We start from the raw sequence: 16,274 nt of genomic DNA on the forward strand, positions 1-16,274 counted from the left end.
GCTAAGACACTGAGACACTGACCTGCCGTGGAAGGATAATGCGCCGCTCAGAAGACCCCATGTGCGACACAAACGACGTGCATTCAGTGGAAAAAACGCTGGGTATGGAGAAAAAAAATTCGCTTCACATTTTTGGGACACACAGAGAACAGTCCGATAGCAAGAAGAAGCGAGTCCAATGCAGGGCTTTACAGGCGGATGGACAGTACAAGAAAGAAATTTTTCGCAAAATGAAGGATTTTTACAAAAATAATGAGGACACAAGTTTGGGTTGCGATGGGAGCCCAGATAGGGACTTTAACCTTTTTCGGGAAAACCCCAGCGGGGAAAATCCTAGTGACGAAAAAATGAGAGGGGAAGAAGTAAAGGCGAAAAATGGTTCGGCAGATGAAGAGCAGGAAGAAAATATAGCAAAACCTTTTAATAAGAGAAGGAAGACGCTGTTACACGAAGTGGCATATGCCTCATCGGAAAGTAATTCGAAAAGTAAACGCGAAGTTGGAAGGAGAACAGATGGAACAGAGCCCATTGGATGTGACCACATTGAACGGGATAATAGGAGGCTTTCACCTGAAGATGTTAACCTAGGGGAACATACTCCTACGGATAATTTAGTTCAAAGGGAGGACAAAACGGATGGTACAAAAGGGGCAATAGAACTAGATATGATAGACACTCATCCTGCTGTTAACAGGAGAAGTGATGCTTCCCCCCCTCCAAATGAGCACTCGGATGAAGAGGGTAATAAAGGGGAAAACGAATTAAACGGAGGCTGTACCGTTGAAGAAGACAGAAAAAATGCTCAAATTAGTTTTGATGGAAAGATAACTGCTCATTATGGGAATGATAAGGATGCTTTATGTCACATGCACTGCAATGGATTAGAAGTAGGAAGTGAGAGAAAGGGTAAGGACCACACCTCTGCACGGAAAAGACGACGTAGTTCTGTAACATCAGATAAGAAAAACGGAAAAAATGATTCAGCCACTGTTGATTCTTATGATATTCAAAGGGAAAATATTCCCAATAAGCGTATGCGCTATGCTGGCGAGGATAATGCGAGTATCGACACTGCAATATGTGAGGAGCAAATGAATGACAAAACGCAGTCCATACAGAAGAGGGGGTCAAAGATTGGTGATGCTAATGGTAGAAGTGAAGCCACTTTCAGAAAAGCCCTTAAGCATGTGTTCAGCGGTAACAACAGTATCGTTAAAAATAGTATTGTTGAGAAGAAGAAAAAGATTAAGAGCATTCACAACGAGATTTTGAGCCTCATTAGTGCGGATAGCCTTACAAGGAAGGGAGAGCTCATGAACTGCGGAGTGAATTCTGTAGGCACAACAGATTTATCACTTGATGAGGGGGGCGAAAGGGAGAAGCAGGTACATACAGGAGTGAATGAAAGAGAGGGAAATGGAGGAGATCCACAGGTAGACAACCACACCGGGACGTTTGCAGAGTATCAACTTGTTAGCCCGTCTGAAGAAAGGCTCATTTTAGAGGAGTACAGATCGGTGTGCTGCGATGAGTGGGGATCACTCAAAAAAGAGGTACACCAAATGGAATACGAAAATGATAGCCGTGTACAGAGAGGAGTGGAAATATATAACAAAATGGATACGTCTATGGAGGAGAGTAGAAAGGGACACAGATCAACACATGGAAGTCAAAATTGTCCTTTGGAAACGTCTTCTTTATATAATGCCGAGTTGGTGGAAAAGGGCCCAAATTGTGTGATGATCCCTCAGAAGGGAGATATTTACAAGGAGAGACTTCCACGTGAAGGGAGAATCCCATGTAAACCACAACCAAGGAGCAGCCTGCTAAAAAAGGTAAAGCTAATGTATGAGAGGGAAAAAAAAACATTGGAGATAAATAGAAAATACCTGAATAAGTATGGTTACTTTAAAATAATTATGAACACATACACTAGAAATGATCTTCTCAACATGAACGAACACGGCGTGGATTTTGACTTGTCAAGGATTTTGTTTTCACATGACATTATAAAGAAAATTAACCAAGTGAACTTCAAGACGGTTATAAAAGCTCTGGACTTTTACGGCTATCTATACGACAATACATTTTTAAAAAGGCTATCTAATAAGGTGAGTATAAACGAATGGCTATGTAATGGCATTTTTTTTCAAAAAATATTTACAAGGAAGGTGTTAAATGTGGGCATATTCTTTGACCTTGTGTATCATTTCTTGTATTTGAATCCTGCCTTTATCGATTTTTTCTTTAGCAAAAATGGGGGGAGTTTTGTAAAAAAATTTTCTCTCTATGACAAATATAAGGCGCTCAGATTAGTGAACAACATTGTTGCTCAGTTGAAGATTATTAGACCGTCTACGGAGTCGGTGGTGAAATTTCTCTTCGGTTTTTTTTCAAGTACAAAGGGAGGGGAAGAGGCAATAAGAAGGGGTAGGAAGAAGGCTTTATATAGGGGTCAACTCGGAAACAAGGACCACTCGGCGGATGTAACCGTGGGGAATGTTGCCGTGCAGGATGCGACCGTGGCAGCATGGACGGCCCCCATTAACCAAAGTAAACATTTAGTGAGGAAGCCAAAGGGATGGAAGGAAAATGCCCACGTGTATATAAAAAATACCAAGTTTAAAAAAACGGGGCTACGAAATATTTTAAATAAAATTTGGGAAAAGACGGATCTGTACGTAAAGGAGGAAGTGTATTATGGCAACAACTTTACCGTTAGGAGAAGGTTGAGAGAAAATAAAAGCTATCATTTGAAAATGCTCAACAATCTTTTATTCGAGTCTAATGACACAACGAGTTCGCGTGGCTCTTATTCATTTGGGGGCGATCAGGAGGAAGGGGGGCTGGGTTACAGCTTCGAAAAATCAGGCGAAATTAACTTTGGCATTAACGAAAAAATGAGTCAGTCGTTTCACCAAAATAGGTACCATCAGGGCAGCGGCGCGGATGGAGGTGATAACTCAGACGATGGTGATAATATAGATGGCGCTGATCATGTAGACGCAGTTGATAACGAGGACGGCGGTGATAACGTAGATGGTGGTGACAACGCGATTGCCTGCGACGAGAGGAGAGCCACCAAAACGTTTCACTCGCTGGACTGCGTGCCGAACGTATCCTTCGATTTGTTCTCGCACGAGGGGGACTCCTTCCAAAGGTGAGAAGTGGGGCGGAAATGGGCAATATTATAACGGAGGGGCAGAGTCGACAGGGAGATGGCTTCATAGAGAAAGGCCTTTTGAGTGTTCCCACAGCAGTGTGCACGCTGAGGTGTACACATCTGTATGCACACGCATGTGGTGGTGATGTGATGTGCTGCGAGTGGTTTCCCCTTGCATGGGGCCTGTGTGTACGTGCGGGGGGTGCACCAATATGCGCTTCTGATTAGCCCTGCCAATAAAGGGTATTTCTCACCATGGCTCCGCCGCAGCGTAGCGCAAATGAGTGAGGGTCACGTCATAGCTGTGGCCCATCCCCCAAATGTAACGAACAAATGCATTTCCATTTTTGCTTCCCTACTTTTGAAACGTTCACCAGGGGAGATTCCTACCTAACGATGTGTTTCAAGGAGGAAGAAAAATGTGACACCGAGAGGTATATTAAGGACCTTACTTACCTCGGAATAAGAGTTAGCTCGAAGGAAAACAAAATAAACTACTACAACTGTTTTGATGTTAATTTGAAGGTGTATTTGGAGGAATGTCTTTTGGCTGATGTAAAATATAATATTTCCAAGGAGGATGATTACACGTCTGCTTTTTTTCCTGTGTGGCCGCACAACCCTGATTTCTTTGGGTACCAAATTGGGGGGAACATAAAAAAGGAGTTCAACAAAATTAGGAAAAGCATTGCAATGAAAGAGAGAGGGGAAGTGGAAAAAAAATCGATAGGAGTTGTCCTTAACAAAATGAATAGTAAAGAGGCAAGGTGTGGTGAATACGGCACCAATTATGCAATACGCGAAAAAAAAAAAAAAAAGTTCCTTGTTGCTAACCTGTACAATGGGTTCAGTAGTGTTAAGAACAATCCATATAGGAGAGACAGCCAAGAGTGGAAAGAAGAAAAGATTCGAAATGTCGATCATATGAAAATAAAGGATTGCTGTTTTGTGTTAAGTGTAAAAATATATCCTATGCGCACACTAGCATTGTACATTCTGTATAATGCCTTATATCAGGATAACAACGCAAAGCTTGTGGAGCTGTACTCTAGTAGCTTAAACAAAGAAACGAAGGAATGGTTACTCCTCTTTCTTCTTCCCCACTTTGTAAACAAATGCATACATAAAGTTACATACCCCCTAAAATTGACAAAAAATATTTTCTCCGAATCGAATGAATTTTATGAAGACTTTTTCTCCAATGAATATTTAAAAATTAATGACATAGAGAAAATTATTATATATACAAAAAATAACAGCGATGACGACATGGAAATATGTCCCTTTTCCTTTTGTTATTTGTGGTTGAAATCTACCAAGCACAGAATTGATAAGTGGATTAGCTCCAAAATCAATGAGGTTCTTTTTACATTTCCCTTTGCGAATTTTTTACTGAGTAAATATTTTTCTAATTTTATTTTATTCATTCAGTTGTTTCATACGTGCTTGGATATAGATCACATGTATCTGTGTAAATCGCACTTTTACGTTTCTCTCAAGCATAATTTGTCCTTTCTACACGAGTCGCTTGTTAACGTTTTGTTTTCCCCGCCACAGGGGTGGTAAAAAAGAAAAAAAAAGGGGGGTGAACTCAACAGGGATAATAGAACAGGTTTTGTTTCCATGTGTATGTCTGTCCGTGTGTGTTGTATTTTGTGTAGGTACTTTTTCCGTTTGCACGTCGTTTTCTCGTTGTGTTTATGCTTGTCCTAATGGTGGCTAAGTCTGTGGGGTCTATTTGTAGATGTGTTTGTTTTTTTTTTTTTTTTTCTGTGCACCTTTCCAATCGCCTGAGGGGTACCTTTGTGCAAACGTTTGTTGACGTACCGCGGTTTCTTCCCCTTTTTTTGTAAAAGCTGTTTTAAAGGGGAATTCCTAATGAATGATACCTGCTTTCACGCTGAATGATTTATAACTTGTTTTTTTTTCCTCTTTTTTGGCAAAAAAGGGCTACGCTAGAAAACTGTGAACAGGGGGAGAAAACAACCTAAACTAACAACAGCATGTAAAAAAAAAAAGAAAAAAAAGGAGTACCACTTCGAAGTGATCTTTTTCAAACGTCCCTAATACGGAAGGGGGTAGAATTAAGATGACCCATACTGCACGTTCACACACTAATAGAGAACACACACACGTTGCCACAACGCTAGCAACTGTTGTATCTATGTTTATCATACCAACAGATTTGTCCATTCGATTTCTTCCAAATGAACACAAAAAGGAGGAAACGTGAAGGGAATTACTACCATGAGGAAATATATACCTATAAAAATGACGAAAAGTATGACGAAGAATTTTTAGATATAGATAGTAACGTACTAAAAGTGTGCGACAGAAAGGGGGGGCTACTTCGCCAACTAAATATATTGTCCCCTGGGGGGAGAAGTAATAAAAAGGGCACTAAAAGGGCAGGGAAAGGGGGAAGCCGCGGGAACAGGGTAACTACGAACATTGTGAATGACATAAGGTTCATGGACATACTACTATGTGGGGATAAGGATAGCGGAAAGACCACTTTCTTGAATTGTATAAGTTGTGTGGAGAGTTTTACATCGGGGCCAATTGATGCAAGCAGTGGAGCCGACTATAACTACACGAACCCGCGGAGGAAAAAACAAATCGTGTGGAATTACAACAGGCTGGAACTTCTGTCCTACGTGCCCATTATTTTCTCCAAACTGACAAATAGAAATTACGATGCGCTGAGAAAAACATTTAAAAAAAATTTTTTAGACACGGATATATGCCAAGCTTCTATTTTTTTAACTCGAGATGATTTGCAGTTTATTAATTACGAGTTCGGTTTAGGGGAAGATTTTAGGACTGACCATTTTGATTACTTCAAGATAAACTTCTGTGAGTACGGAGATGATTTGTTTCGCAAAATAAGTGCGTACTTTGAGATGTGTGACTATCTAGGGTTGGGGAGGGGCGCGGCGAGTGGGGCACTGGACGGCTACAATCCGTGCGAGTGTGGGGAGAGAAGCGCAAATGGGGTGTACCAGACACATCGCACGAAGGACGCAACCAACTGTAGCACCGTTATGAACATCGTAGAGGGCGCGCTTCTACGAATTAAGGAAACAAAGTACATAAGTTATTTCATCAATTTGAGGAGGACATTCCTTTTGGTTAAGTCTACTGTGCGCATGTATAGAATTCTAATGCGGAAAAGGAACAGTAAATATAGGAGGAGGGGAGAAAGAACAATCAACATTGACGTCAGCGCAGAGGGAGAGGAAGATCCCAGTGATAGTACATTTCTGTACAGGTGTGTGAACACAACCAAGTGTACATTTAAGAGAGCAAACTGCAACTCACGCAAGTCACTTTTTAGGAAGAAGAGAAATCTATTCATCACGATAAATGAGGAACATATTATGAACACATTTGAATATTTAAGCATTATAAAAAATTTGAATAACTATGATAGGAAGGACGTCCTTTTTGTAGCTAGCCGAGCATTCGATTTTGAGAAACTAAGCAAAAGGTTCCACATATACTTTAACTTGACTCACAATATGGAGATCTTCAATTTTGTTTTTAGGAGTAAAATTAATTGCGGTAACGATAACACACATTGGAATGGCAGCGATGGGGATACCCTCCCCCAAGATGATATCTACAACCTTTTAAAAAAATGTGTAAGTGAAAAATGGAAAGTTTGTAAAAGAAGGGGAAAAAGAATAACCAAAAAGTGCAACCAAAAAAGTGATGTAATTTTTAAATACCTTTCGGAAAAGAAATTACGACTCAGGGGGCATAGTCACAAAAATGAACGTGAACTCCATAGTGGAAGGAAGGAAGAGGAGATTCAAAATAACATTGGGGGTGCCAAACATGCAGAAGGTAATGATGATCAGTGGTTTGATTGTACTACATATGGGAGGAAGAACAAAAAAGTCGGAGGGATGAGGGATCTTTCCTTTTTATTGGCAGAAAGACGGGAGATAGCGAGTTTTTTTAAAACGTTCTATGACGAATATATTTACAGAAACCAAAATAGAGCTTATGTAAAAAATTTGGTGAAGGAACATTTCAACATTTGTTTTTTGTTTATTAAGTTTTGCTTCTACTATTTTTATGGCTCTCAAGGGAAGGCAGAACAAAACTGCCTGAAGGACAACAGGCTAAATATATACAAATTTGTCTACGTAAAGCAGATTGAAGTGATTCGAAAGGACAACAACCTTTCCCATTACAACATTTGTGTCCCGTCATGTGTGTACGTTTTGACTAATTTGCTAAAGATGAATTATCAGGGTACTCCTTTTCGATCTCTACGGGAGCGTAAAATGTCGTCCCTCCTCAAGTACCTTTTTTACGCTGTTATCTATTACAAATTGAGGAAAAGAAGCTATGATTTCTACAGGCGGGGTAAGATAGGGGCAAATCACATCTGCTTCTTTACTCGTGGAGTTATAATTAACTCACTGGTCGATCTGTTTGAAAGTAGGAGGGGAGATGGTGCGGCAATTTCCCATTATGGTGATTCGGGAAAAATAAAAGCTGACAGGCATAACGAGAAAGCAGCATTGGTGCCGCCACTCGATAGGAAGCGTCGGAAGAACAGAAAAATTCTAAAGGATATACTTAAGCGCATGGACATGCATATGCATATGCAACCGTTCACCGTTATAAATAGCATCAAATCCGACTGGGCATATTTTAAAAAGTATATGATCCAGTCAAGCATGTGTTCCTACTACAGCGGGGATACTGACGTATACCCTGATGTGACCTTTGAGCTTGTGCTACATTTTAAGCCGCCTCACCAGCGCGAGCGCATTCCCTATGGAGCGACGGTAGCAGCAGCACAAGCAGAGTTAGAAGCGGGAGAAGACAGCTCAGAAGTACTCCAGGCGAAGAGCATCCACTTCGCGCCAGTAACCAATGAGAACACTAAAAATAAGTTGCGGAGGAAGTCCATTTTGCACTTTCCCTTTTCACATAGACTGCTAAAATACTTCATTGATAACATACCCCCGAGGCGGGATGGCAAAGGGAGAAAATCTCACCGTCTACTCCAGCTATTATGTAATCGCTTCTTCAAAGCACTGAAAAGGTTGTTAATGTACTACTACACAGGTGAACAGTTAAAACGTAGAACAGAAATGAATCACATTTTTATTTTATTAAATTATGTCATGGATGTGTATTACCTCATGGCGTACGAGAATATGTGCTTTTACGTGGCCACACATGGAGACTTTGTCCTCACCAACGATTTACACGCTTCGGGCCAGTTGCAGGACGGTAATTCTATTGGCAGCAAAAGAAGAGTCACCTTTCACCTGTACCCAAATTGTGTGCTGTTTAATGCAGCATACTTTTTGTGGGAAGAAATGAAATATGGGGGAAAGCATGGCTCGATGCGTAAGCACCTTTCGCATTGGAAGAAGGATTTGTTTTTTTCAGTGAGTATGGCGGACTGACGAAAGGGTGAGAGTCATCATCCGTTGTGCGTGCCACTCAAACGGATCCATATGCCTCATTGGCGCAATTTTATACATGCACATGCATTTGTACGAAGCTGTGGTACGAACCTGTGCTATGGCGCTGTTACTTTTTGTACATTATGGATGCAACAGAATGGGCTCCTAGCTTTATTGCTCACTTTTTAAGGCAAAGCCAAGGAGGGCTGGACATTATAGAAAAGCGGGGAAGGCACAACATGGGAAGAAAAATTTGGTGCCACCCATGCATCGATAGGTGAATGCTCCCAGTGGAACAGTTTGTTTTTTTTTTTTATAGGAAAAGAATTTGACCCGCGTGGCAACTTCTTCACCATTTTTACCCCCTTTTTTTTTGATTGTTTTATTTATTTTTTCCGTTTTGAGAATCCACCCGGTGGAGTTAGCCCATAAAAAAAAGGCTATACACGCACGCGCGTGGTCATACATCCGTATTTCGTATACATAAGCGAATAGTCAAGCACGCACTTGCGAACTTTCCTATGTGTATCATTCTAAATGAATTGGTCTCGATCGTAGCCTCATCAGTGCAACTCGCCTTTGCATAAATCAACGGCAGGGAGTGTTACAAAAACGTGTGCTCGGTTCTTCCAGGGCTAAGTTTACACACAGGAGGCAGCGCTGTTTTGGGGCCCCAATTTTTTTTTTCCCTTCGCGGCAAATTACCACAGGGGAAGTAATTAAACAGGAGAAGCAGGCAGAAGTATACGCTGTTTTGGGGGAAAAAGAAAAGGAGGCAAAGGAGGGAGAGAATGATTTGAGCACGTTAAGCGCAACATACACATATAATGCTACTGGGGGAGGCGAATCAGGGCAGCGTGCCCCACCCCCCAAAGAGGGACTCCTTGGACAGCACAGAAGAAGGGCATAAGAGGAGGAACAAGGTCATCAACGACATTTTCCAGCTGGAACTGAAAGACATCCTAAAAGATGTTTCCAGTGAAAAAAAAATAGACGACACCATCGATTTTGTAAATGACAAAATAAACACACTAAACAATTTTATCAACGATATAGCTAAGGAGAAGTATGAGTACTTTTACAAATATATTGACCAAATGAGCAATGCGAGGAAATTAAAGAAATGGAATTCGGATGATTTAGAGGAGGTAGGGAGGAAATATAAAGCAAGTTACGAATCTCTTAGGGAGAAAAAGAACAAAGTTTTGTCTTTAATAATAGAGAAAAGGTGTTTAATTGAAATTGAGAAGGTTTTAAAATTATACCAAGTTATCCATGTAGAGGTAAAAAAACTGTGTGATGCCATGAAAGAGAAGAACATTTGGGGGGTCTCTCCAATGGATGTGATAGACATGAGTGCCTCCAAGGGAGAAGAACTATTCAATGTACATGACCTGGGTCAAAGTGCTCTCCACACGAGTGGACAGGGCATGAAGTACCCCAATCTACTGACCAATCCCGACTTTGATACCCTGGAGAGTTATTTAAAAAGGATAAGCAGTATAAAAAGGTTCATTGCGCAGCATAGTGTGGAAAATATATCCATCGTGGCGCTAAGGGTAAAAAAGATGAAGGCGTATGAGGATGGAATAATAAGTGTGTTCGTACAGTATTTGTCGGGCGATTTTTTTAAGGACCAGAATTATGAAAGCAAAGTAAAGCATTGTTTAAATGCATTTAAAAATGTACATGCTGAAAAGGAGTGTTTAACGAAAATAATAAACAACAAAATTGAGGAAGCCAATACACACATTTTGAAAATACAAAATTGGGGGCAAAACGGAAAAACAAATTTATACGCAATTCTACAGAATTGTAAAAATGGCATCGATCAGATAAACTACCTCAATGAAATTATTAAAGAGAATTATTATATGGAGGAGGAAATTCGGATGGAAAAATTGAAAGGAGAAAAAAAAACTGGTGATAATAGGAATAGTTATTTCAATGCATGGGAAAAGGACACACACAAATGCAACACTGTACATGTGTACACAGATTTTTATCTTCCCTACGTTAATTTACTAATAAGAAGCAAAATAAACCAGCTGGTGAGGAAGGAAGACATGCTATTTGTCCTAAATTTAATAGGAGAATTTGTGCACGTTGTCCAGAAGAAGATCGATATGAAGGCACACGCAAAAAAAGATGTCCTTTTAAGTTTGTTCAACAGAGAATATGAAGAAATAACTTTCACTTCTATGAACAAACTTATCAACTTGGTGGAACTTTTATTCCAGAAAGGAAATATAAGAAGTGCCATGGAGTACGAGAATTATTATAACTTTCCTACCATTTTTGATATTAAAAATTATGTACAGGCATTTTTTAAAGAACTTTTTACGCACGTTTATTATCCACACATTTTTCGAAAAATCATCGTCTCTTGCAACAATTCGCTCCTTCTCCTGAGTAACAATTTGAATAACTTAAAGCAAAATGTGAATGTGGTCATAGACATGGATACAAAAAATAAATTTGTAACCATCGATTATGTTCCAAAAAATCTGAAATATAATTTGGAGCTTTTCCTTATTAGTAGACAGCTTTTGCGGTACTTAATTTGTGCTTTGGCCAAATTGAAGAGAAAAATTGTGCGGATAAAAATGGATACTTACCGGGGGAGGAGTTTCCGTTATGGGGCGGGAGCGTCAGATGAAGTGTTAGGTGACGTGAATTTTTTTGTGAACAGTTCGGTAGTGCTGGACGATGATGATTCCGCAGGGAAAGATTTAATCACCCTCTCCTTTGACGAATCAGTGGAGGAATTTTTCAACTCACAAGACCATTTAAATAATTACTTCGGAGATGTTGTGCTATCCCCTGATGATGGTGTAAATGACGATTTTATGGAGTGGGAAAATTACGGAGAAAAAAAAGAAAAGAAGGAAAAAAAAAACGCTGAAATGAATATGTCGTTTGAAAGGACGGACCACAAGGAGGACAGTAGCATATCATGTAATGCAGATCAACCCAGTGGCTCCTGTCCAAATGAGACCACACAAACGAACAAGTGTGCTGAAATAAACGTGGCGACTTTCCAAATTAGCCTCTTCAGTGACGCGAAATTTAACTCGTTTCACTCAAACGATTCGTATAACATTAATGATAATGACGGGAATTACGAAATTACTCCCTTTTTCATTAAGGATAAGGAAAACAAAACAAAAAAAAATTATTTCGATTTAATCGAATTAGAAAAAGGATTATGTGAATTGAACAATGTTGTTAATTCTTGTATTTACGAATGCTTTGAGTCATTTGAGAAGAAATCTGTTTGGTACTTTAAAAATAATTGTAGCGCCCTGGGTACACCTGACGTTTTTTCCCTCTTCGACCAGTTATGCGTTTATTTTAACGAAAAAATAGTTCAGTGTGTACCGACATACGAGTGCACGCAGATGATAAAAAACGTGATTAACCGAACTCTCATTTATTTAATTGCTTTATCTTGTTACTACTCAATTAGCGGAATGGACGTGTACCTATTTAGATACTACGAATCACTACAGAAAATTGCAAATGGTGCAACGGAGGCTTCCCTGCATTTCGGTTACAAGTTGTGTATGCTCTTTAAAAAGTCGGTTGATATGAAGGCCGGACGGGAGGCTTACGAAGAGGTGCCGACGTTTTTCCTACCCGTGACGTTTGTGATTTTTCACGGGGGGCGGGCTATCGTAGACAGCATGGGTGAGTTGTGTGACAGTGCCAACGTTGTTAGAGTCACTTCATGAGGGCGTTTTCATCTCATCTGTTCCATTGCGAAAAACTCCGAAAGGAGTCTCCGCCTCCATCAATTATTTTCCTTCCAACGTTTTTCCCTTCCCTTTTAGGTATGACGGACGATAAATTCATCAACCTGCTGATTGACCACTTGAGGAATCCAGTGCAGGCAATGGATGGGAAGGGAAGTAACATCAGCAGTTATAACTTAAACTTTGTGTTGAACAAATTTGCCAAAAGTGTGTTAAAAAAAAATGAACAATCTGTGGAGGGATCGCAACTGGAGGCGGCGATGGATAAGCGATACATCCCCCACATATAAATGCGCGCCCAGGCCCTTTCCTATGTGACCACCCCGATAAGTTAGTACAAGTACGAAAAAAATAACTTTCGGCGATCCTCGTTCTGAAAACCGGATGGCACAAAGTGTTCATCATGCAGAGTTACGACTCGGTCTAGGTTTTCACTTTCGGAGGGCACTTCCACGTATTTATAAAAGGAGTGAATGGCAATGGTCGGAACTTCGTGCATTAGATTTTCCTCATCAGTAACGAGTTTGAAGTTGTTCAAGTGCAAAACTAACTCTTTGGAGTATTGAAAGAAAATGGCGCTAACCTGTAAGTTGGTATTTATTTTTTTGGCTTCCGTGATATAAATTAGCCTATTTTTTATGTACATATTTGCGTTGTCTATTACGACATTTTTCCCGCTTGTAATGATTTGTCTGATCATATCTATGCGTTTATTTTTTGTTTTCAGTTCTTCTAAATTTATGTTAACAAAATCTGCAAAGTAGTTTTTGCAAATGAAGGTTTTTCCGCACCCTGGGGGGCCAACAAGCAGCACCAAATATTGTTCATCCCGCGTCGGCGAGTGTTGCAGATCTGGTCGAACCAAGTGGCGCAAGTCACTTTGAGCGTCCTGTTGCTCCTTTAATTTGTTATCTACATTTTTGAGCAAGCTGGACGGGTTGAAGGAAAACTCTGCTGACAAATTATTTTTTATGTTTAGGAAGAGCTCCTCGGGGGTGTAAAATTTGGCATTTATATTCAGGGCAAACTTAAAATCGGTGTCTGTGTAATCCTTTTTCAACCTCTTCGCAATTTCTCCGATGTCGATGTTGACCTTATTTTGAGCATACACATACTTAAGGTGATTAATAAATTTTGTTTTGAAATTTTCATCATAAATGCGGTTGGCATTATCGCCTACATAAATGATTTCATCAATTCTGGCTTTATTATTTTTCATAGCAAAATTGTACATGCCAATTCTTGGCTTTCTGTACTTGTCATTTTTTAGTGCCAAGTAGCACTCCAAGGGGATGCCTATTTTGTCTATGACGTCATCGACCCGGTTAATTATATTTAGAAGACTTATTTTTCCTGTGCTTACTCCTTTTTGGTTGGAGAAAATAATGATTTTATAATTTTCTGTTTTTTTTTTTTTTAAAAAATCGATTACGTCTGCGTAGAAAATATAATCGTGCTCGTTTTGCGCTGGTTTGAAGAAGGAGCGAGACAGGATTAGGGTGTTGTCCAGGTCGAACGAGAAAACCTTCGTGTAAACTTTGTCTTCCGTGTCTTTGACGATTCGGTACACCAGGCTGTCGTCTACCTGCGGAGGGGGGAACAGGCGTGTTACAAAGCGGTGTGTGACGGAGCGCCAAAATGGAGAGTCCCCTTTTTAATATAAAACTTACCAAGTTCCACTTGTCGTTGGGAAGCTCAAAGTGGGACAGAGGCCTCTTCCTCATTTTTGCCAAGGCGCTTGGTTCTGAAGCAGGTTGGTTGGCCAAGCGAACAGGGGGTGCAGAAGTTGCAGCGACGGTGGCGCTGGTCTGGGTGTTAGCCGTAGTGCTTGTCGAGGCTGGAACGTGGGAATACAAGTAAGTCTCACATTTGAGCGCGTCAACAGTTTGGTCCAAAAAGTAGCCAAGTGAAAGAAGTACTTAGTCGCGCAGCGCCCTTGTGTAAAAAAGGGTGATATTTTTGCGAGGCCGTAAAAAGGGAGCCGTTTATAATTCAATAGCGCTTTCCCCACGCTCTCGTTTAAACAAACGTGTATGTGCATGTTCAGTAATGGATGAGGCGTGTCCTCTCTCCACGTGTAGTGCGCCTTGCACAGAGGTGTACCACATACCGCTATGTGACAAAAAAAAAAAAAAAAAAAAAAAAAAAAAGAAAAATTTGGGAAAAGAATAGAAAAATAAGGAAGGTGCAAAATGGGGTACTATTTTATAAGTGCTAGCGCAAAATAAAAAAAAAAAAAAAAAAAAAAAAAAAAGGGGTAAATTTGGTGGGGTAGGAGGCACAATTTTGACCAGTTAAAATGGAGCGAGAATATATTTTCTCCACTTTTGTGCAAAAGTGATAGCGATGATTGTCACACACTTTTGATGCAGGCGATTGGGGAAAGGAGCCGCTGTGGGGTTGATAAGGAAGAAAAAAAGGGACTCTTCTCTCGTGCGTGGGAATAATAAAATAAGCAGAATAAAGAGCAACTTGAGCGCATACGCATGCTTAGATGTGGTGCCACTAATTTGATAACCATCCTTTGTGAAACCTAAGCAGGGTAAAGTAGGGGCCTCCGTAGAGAATGGCCGCATAAAACTATGATCGTGTGAGGAACCCCTAATTCCCCTCCCCCACTCCATCCCCGAAGAATGTTTAGAATAAGCAGCGTGTTCAACCTACAACGGGCACGCATGAGCACATACCTAAATTATAACAAGTACACTATAAAGAGAAAAACGTACATAGCAGCTGTAGAAAATAAGTACACATATATCGTTCTTCTAAACAATATAAGTCAAGTAGGGGAAAAAGGAGAAATTGTAAAGGTAAAGAGAGGAAGTGCTAGGAACTTAATAAAAGAAAGAAAGGCAGTGTACGCTACGTATGAAAATGTGGACTCTTATGCTGATAAAGAAAAATATAAAAGAACAGAACAGGTGGATATAAAAAAAGGAGCAGAAATAAAAGAAGACTTTGAAAAATATTTTACTCATTTGAAAAATATAAATGTGACTATCTATCTGGATGTGTACAAATACACCAATAATGTCTCCTATGGATTGTACGACTTTTTTAATTACTTATCTTATAATTACCAAGTAGACTTAACTAGCCAAAATTTACATAAAATTAATTATTATAAAAATGAGGAAAACTACAAGAATAATATATATGAACAGATTTACACAGACACGTCTCACTATAACGATTTGATTGTTATGAATAATTTACTTTTTCGGCGTACAGGGATTTATATCATTTATTATGTCCTTTTTATGCCAAATGCCAAGTTTCTTAACGAAATTGTGTTCAGAATTTTTTCCCTGCAGGAATATGAGTAATGGCCAAAAATTGCTGCTCGAAAGGGACATTAGTGTCCAGTGACGTAGCGAGGGGAAAAACACAAATTTGTGTTACGTAAAAATGCCCATGTGGCTTCGTTCCTAACTAAATCACGTCACCCATGTGGGGCATACTAATTGTATAATTATCATTTTCGTGCATGTCTCATTTTGATTGTCCTTTTTCCCCTGCTCAGGCTTCTAAAGGATGAGAAGAAGAACAAGAAGGCCGAAATAGTCTATCGCATAAATTAGCAACTGTGGCGGGGATGATGTGTAGAAGAAAAAAAAGAAATATATTTGGGGGAAAAAAGCGGGACAAATAAATTTGCAGTTTGTTCGGTAACAGTTGTATGTGTGAACTGTCCTTTTGGAAGATGATATACAGGGAAAAAGGAGTTGGGATTTACACATGAGGGTGTGGATGAGGAAATGCCAAGGTAGGTGATAAACACATGCATGTGTGCAAGGGACCAGTACAAAAAAAAAAAAAAAAAAAAAAAAAAAAAAAAAAAGGTGACGAAGGCACAAAACGAAGGTGTAGAATGTACAAAGTAGCCGCTAACACATATTGGCAATGATGGGTGGCCATTTT

General features: G+C 39.9%; 6 protein-coding genes across 6 annotated transcripts; 5 read left to right on the plus strand and 1 right to left on the minus strand.

Annotated features, from left to right (window-relative positions):
* Positions 1-38: 38 nt before the first annotated feature.
* On the plus strand, positions 39-3,164 carry AK88_02356 (uncharacterized protein; the record flags this gene model as incomplete). The annotated part of the gene is made up of 1 exon (XM_012479987.1): positions 39-3,164. One exon carries the CDS (start codon positions 39-41, stop codon positions 3,162-3,164), a length of 3,126 nt encoding a protein of 1,041 aa, XP_012335410.1.
* Positions 3,165-3,496: 332 nt separating this feature from the next.
* Positions 3,497-4,729, plus strand: AK88_02357 (uncharacterized protein; the record flags this gene model as incomplete). The annotated part of the gene is made up of 1 exon (XM_012479988.1): positions 3,497-4,729. One exon carries the CDS (start codon positions 3,497-3,499, stop codon positions 4,727-4,729), a length of 1,233 nt encoding a protein of 410 aa, XP_012335411.1.
* Positions 4,730-5,370: 641 nt separating this feature from the next.
* Positions 5,371-8,598, plus strand: AK88_02358 (uncharacterized protein; the record flags this gene model as incomplete). Its single annotated transcript, XM_012479989.1, has 1 exon — positions 5,371-8,598. One exon carries the CDS (start codon positions 5,371-5,373, stop codon positions 8,596-8,598), a length of 3,228 nt encoding a protein of 1,075 aa, XP_012335412.1.
* Positions 8,599-9,425: 827 nt separating this feature from the next.
* AK88_02359 (uncharacterized protein) lies at positions 9,426-12,643 on the plus strand (the record flags this gene model as incomplete). The annotated part of the gene is made up of 2 exons (XM_012479990.1): positions 9,426-12,288; positions 12,432-12,643. The coding sequence occupies 2 exons, from the start codon at positions 9,426-9,428 to the stop codon at positions 12,641-12,643; spliced, it is 3,075 nt and encodes a 1,024-aa protein (XP_012335413.1).
* Positions 12,644-12,684: 41 nt separating this feature from the next.
* On the minus strand, positions 12,685-14,077 carry AK88_02360 (DNA 3'-phosphatase; the record flags this gene model as incomplete). Its single annotated transcript, XM_012479991.1, has 2 exons — positions 12,685-13,938; positions 14,024-14,077. The coding sequence occupies 2 exons, from the start codon at positions 14,075-14,077 to the stop codon at positions 12,685-12,687; spliced, it is 1,308 nt and encodes a 435-aa protein (XP_012335414.1).
* A 909-nt stretch (positions 14,078-14,986) lies between these two features.
* Positions 14,987-15,934, plus strand: AK88_02361 (ribosomal protein L9; the record flags this gene model as incomplete). Its single annotated transcript, XM_012479992.1, has 2 exons — positions 14,987-15,675; positions 15,877-15,934. 2 exons carry the CDS (start codon positions 14,987-14,989, stop codon positions 15,932-15,934), a joined length of 747 nt encoding a protein of 248 aa, XP_012335415.1.
* Between the last annotated feature and the right edge of the window lie 340 nt (positions 15,935-16,274).

The sequence above is a fragment of the Plasmodium fragile genome (genome assembly GCF_000956335.1).
Source record: "Plasmodium fragile strain nilgiri unplaced genomic scaffold supercont1.23, whole genome shotgun sequence".
NCBI classification, from domain to species: domain Eukaryota; phylum Apicomplexa; class Aconoidasida; order Haemosporida; family Plasmodiidae; genus Plasmodium; species Plasmodium fragile.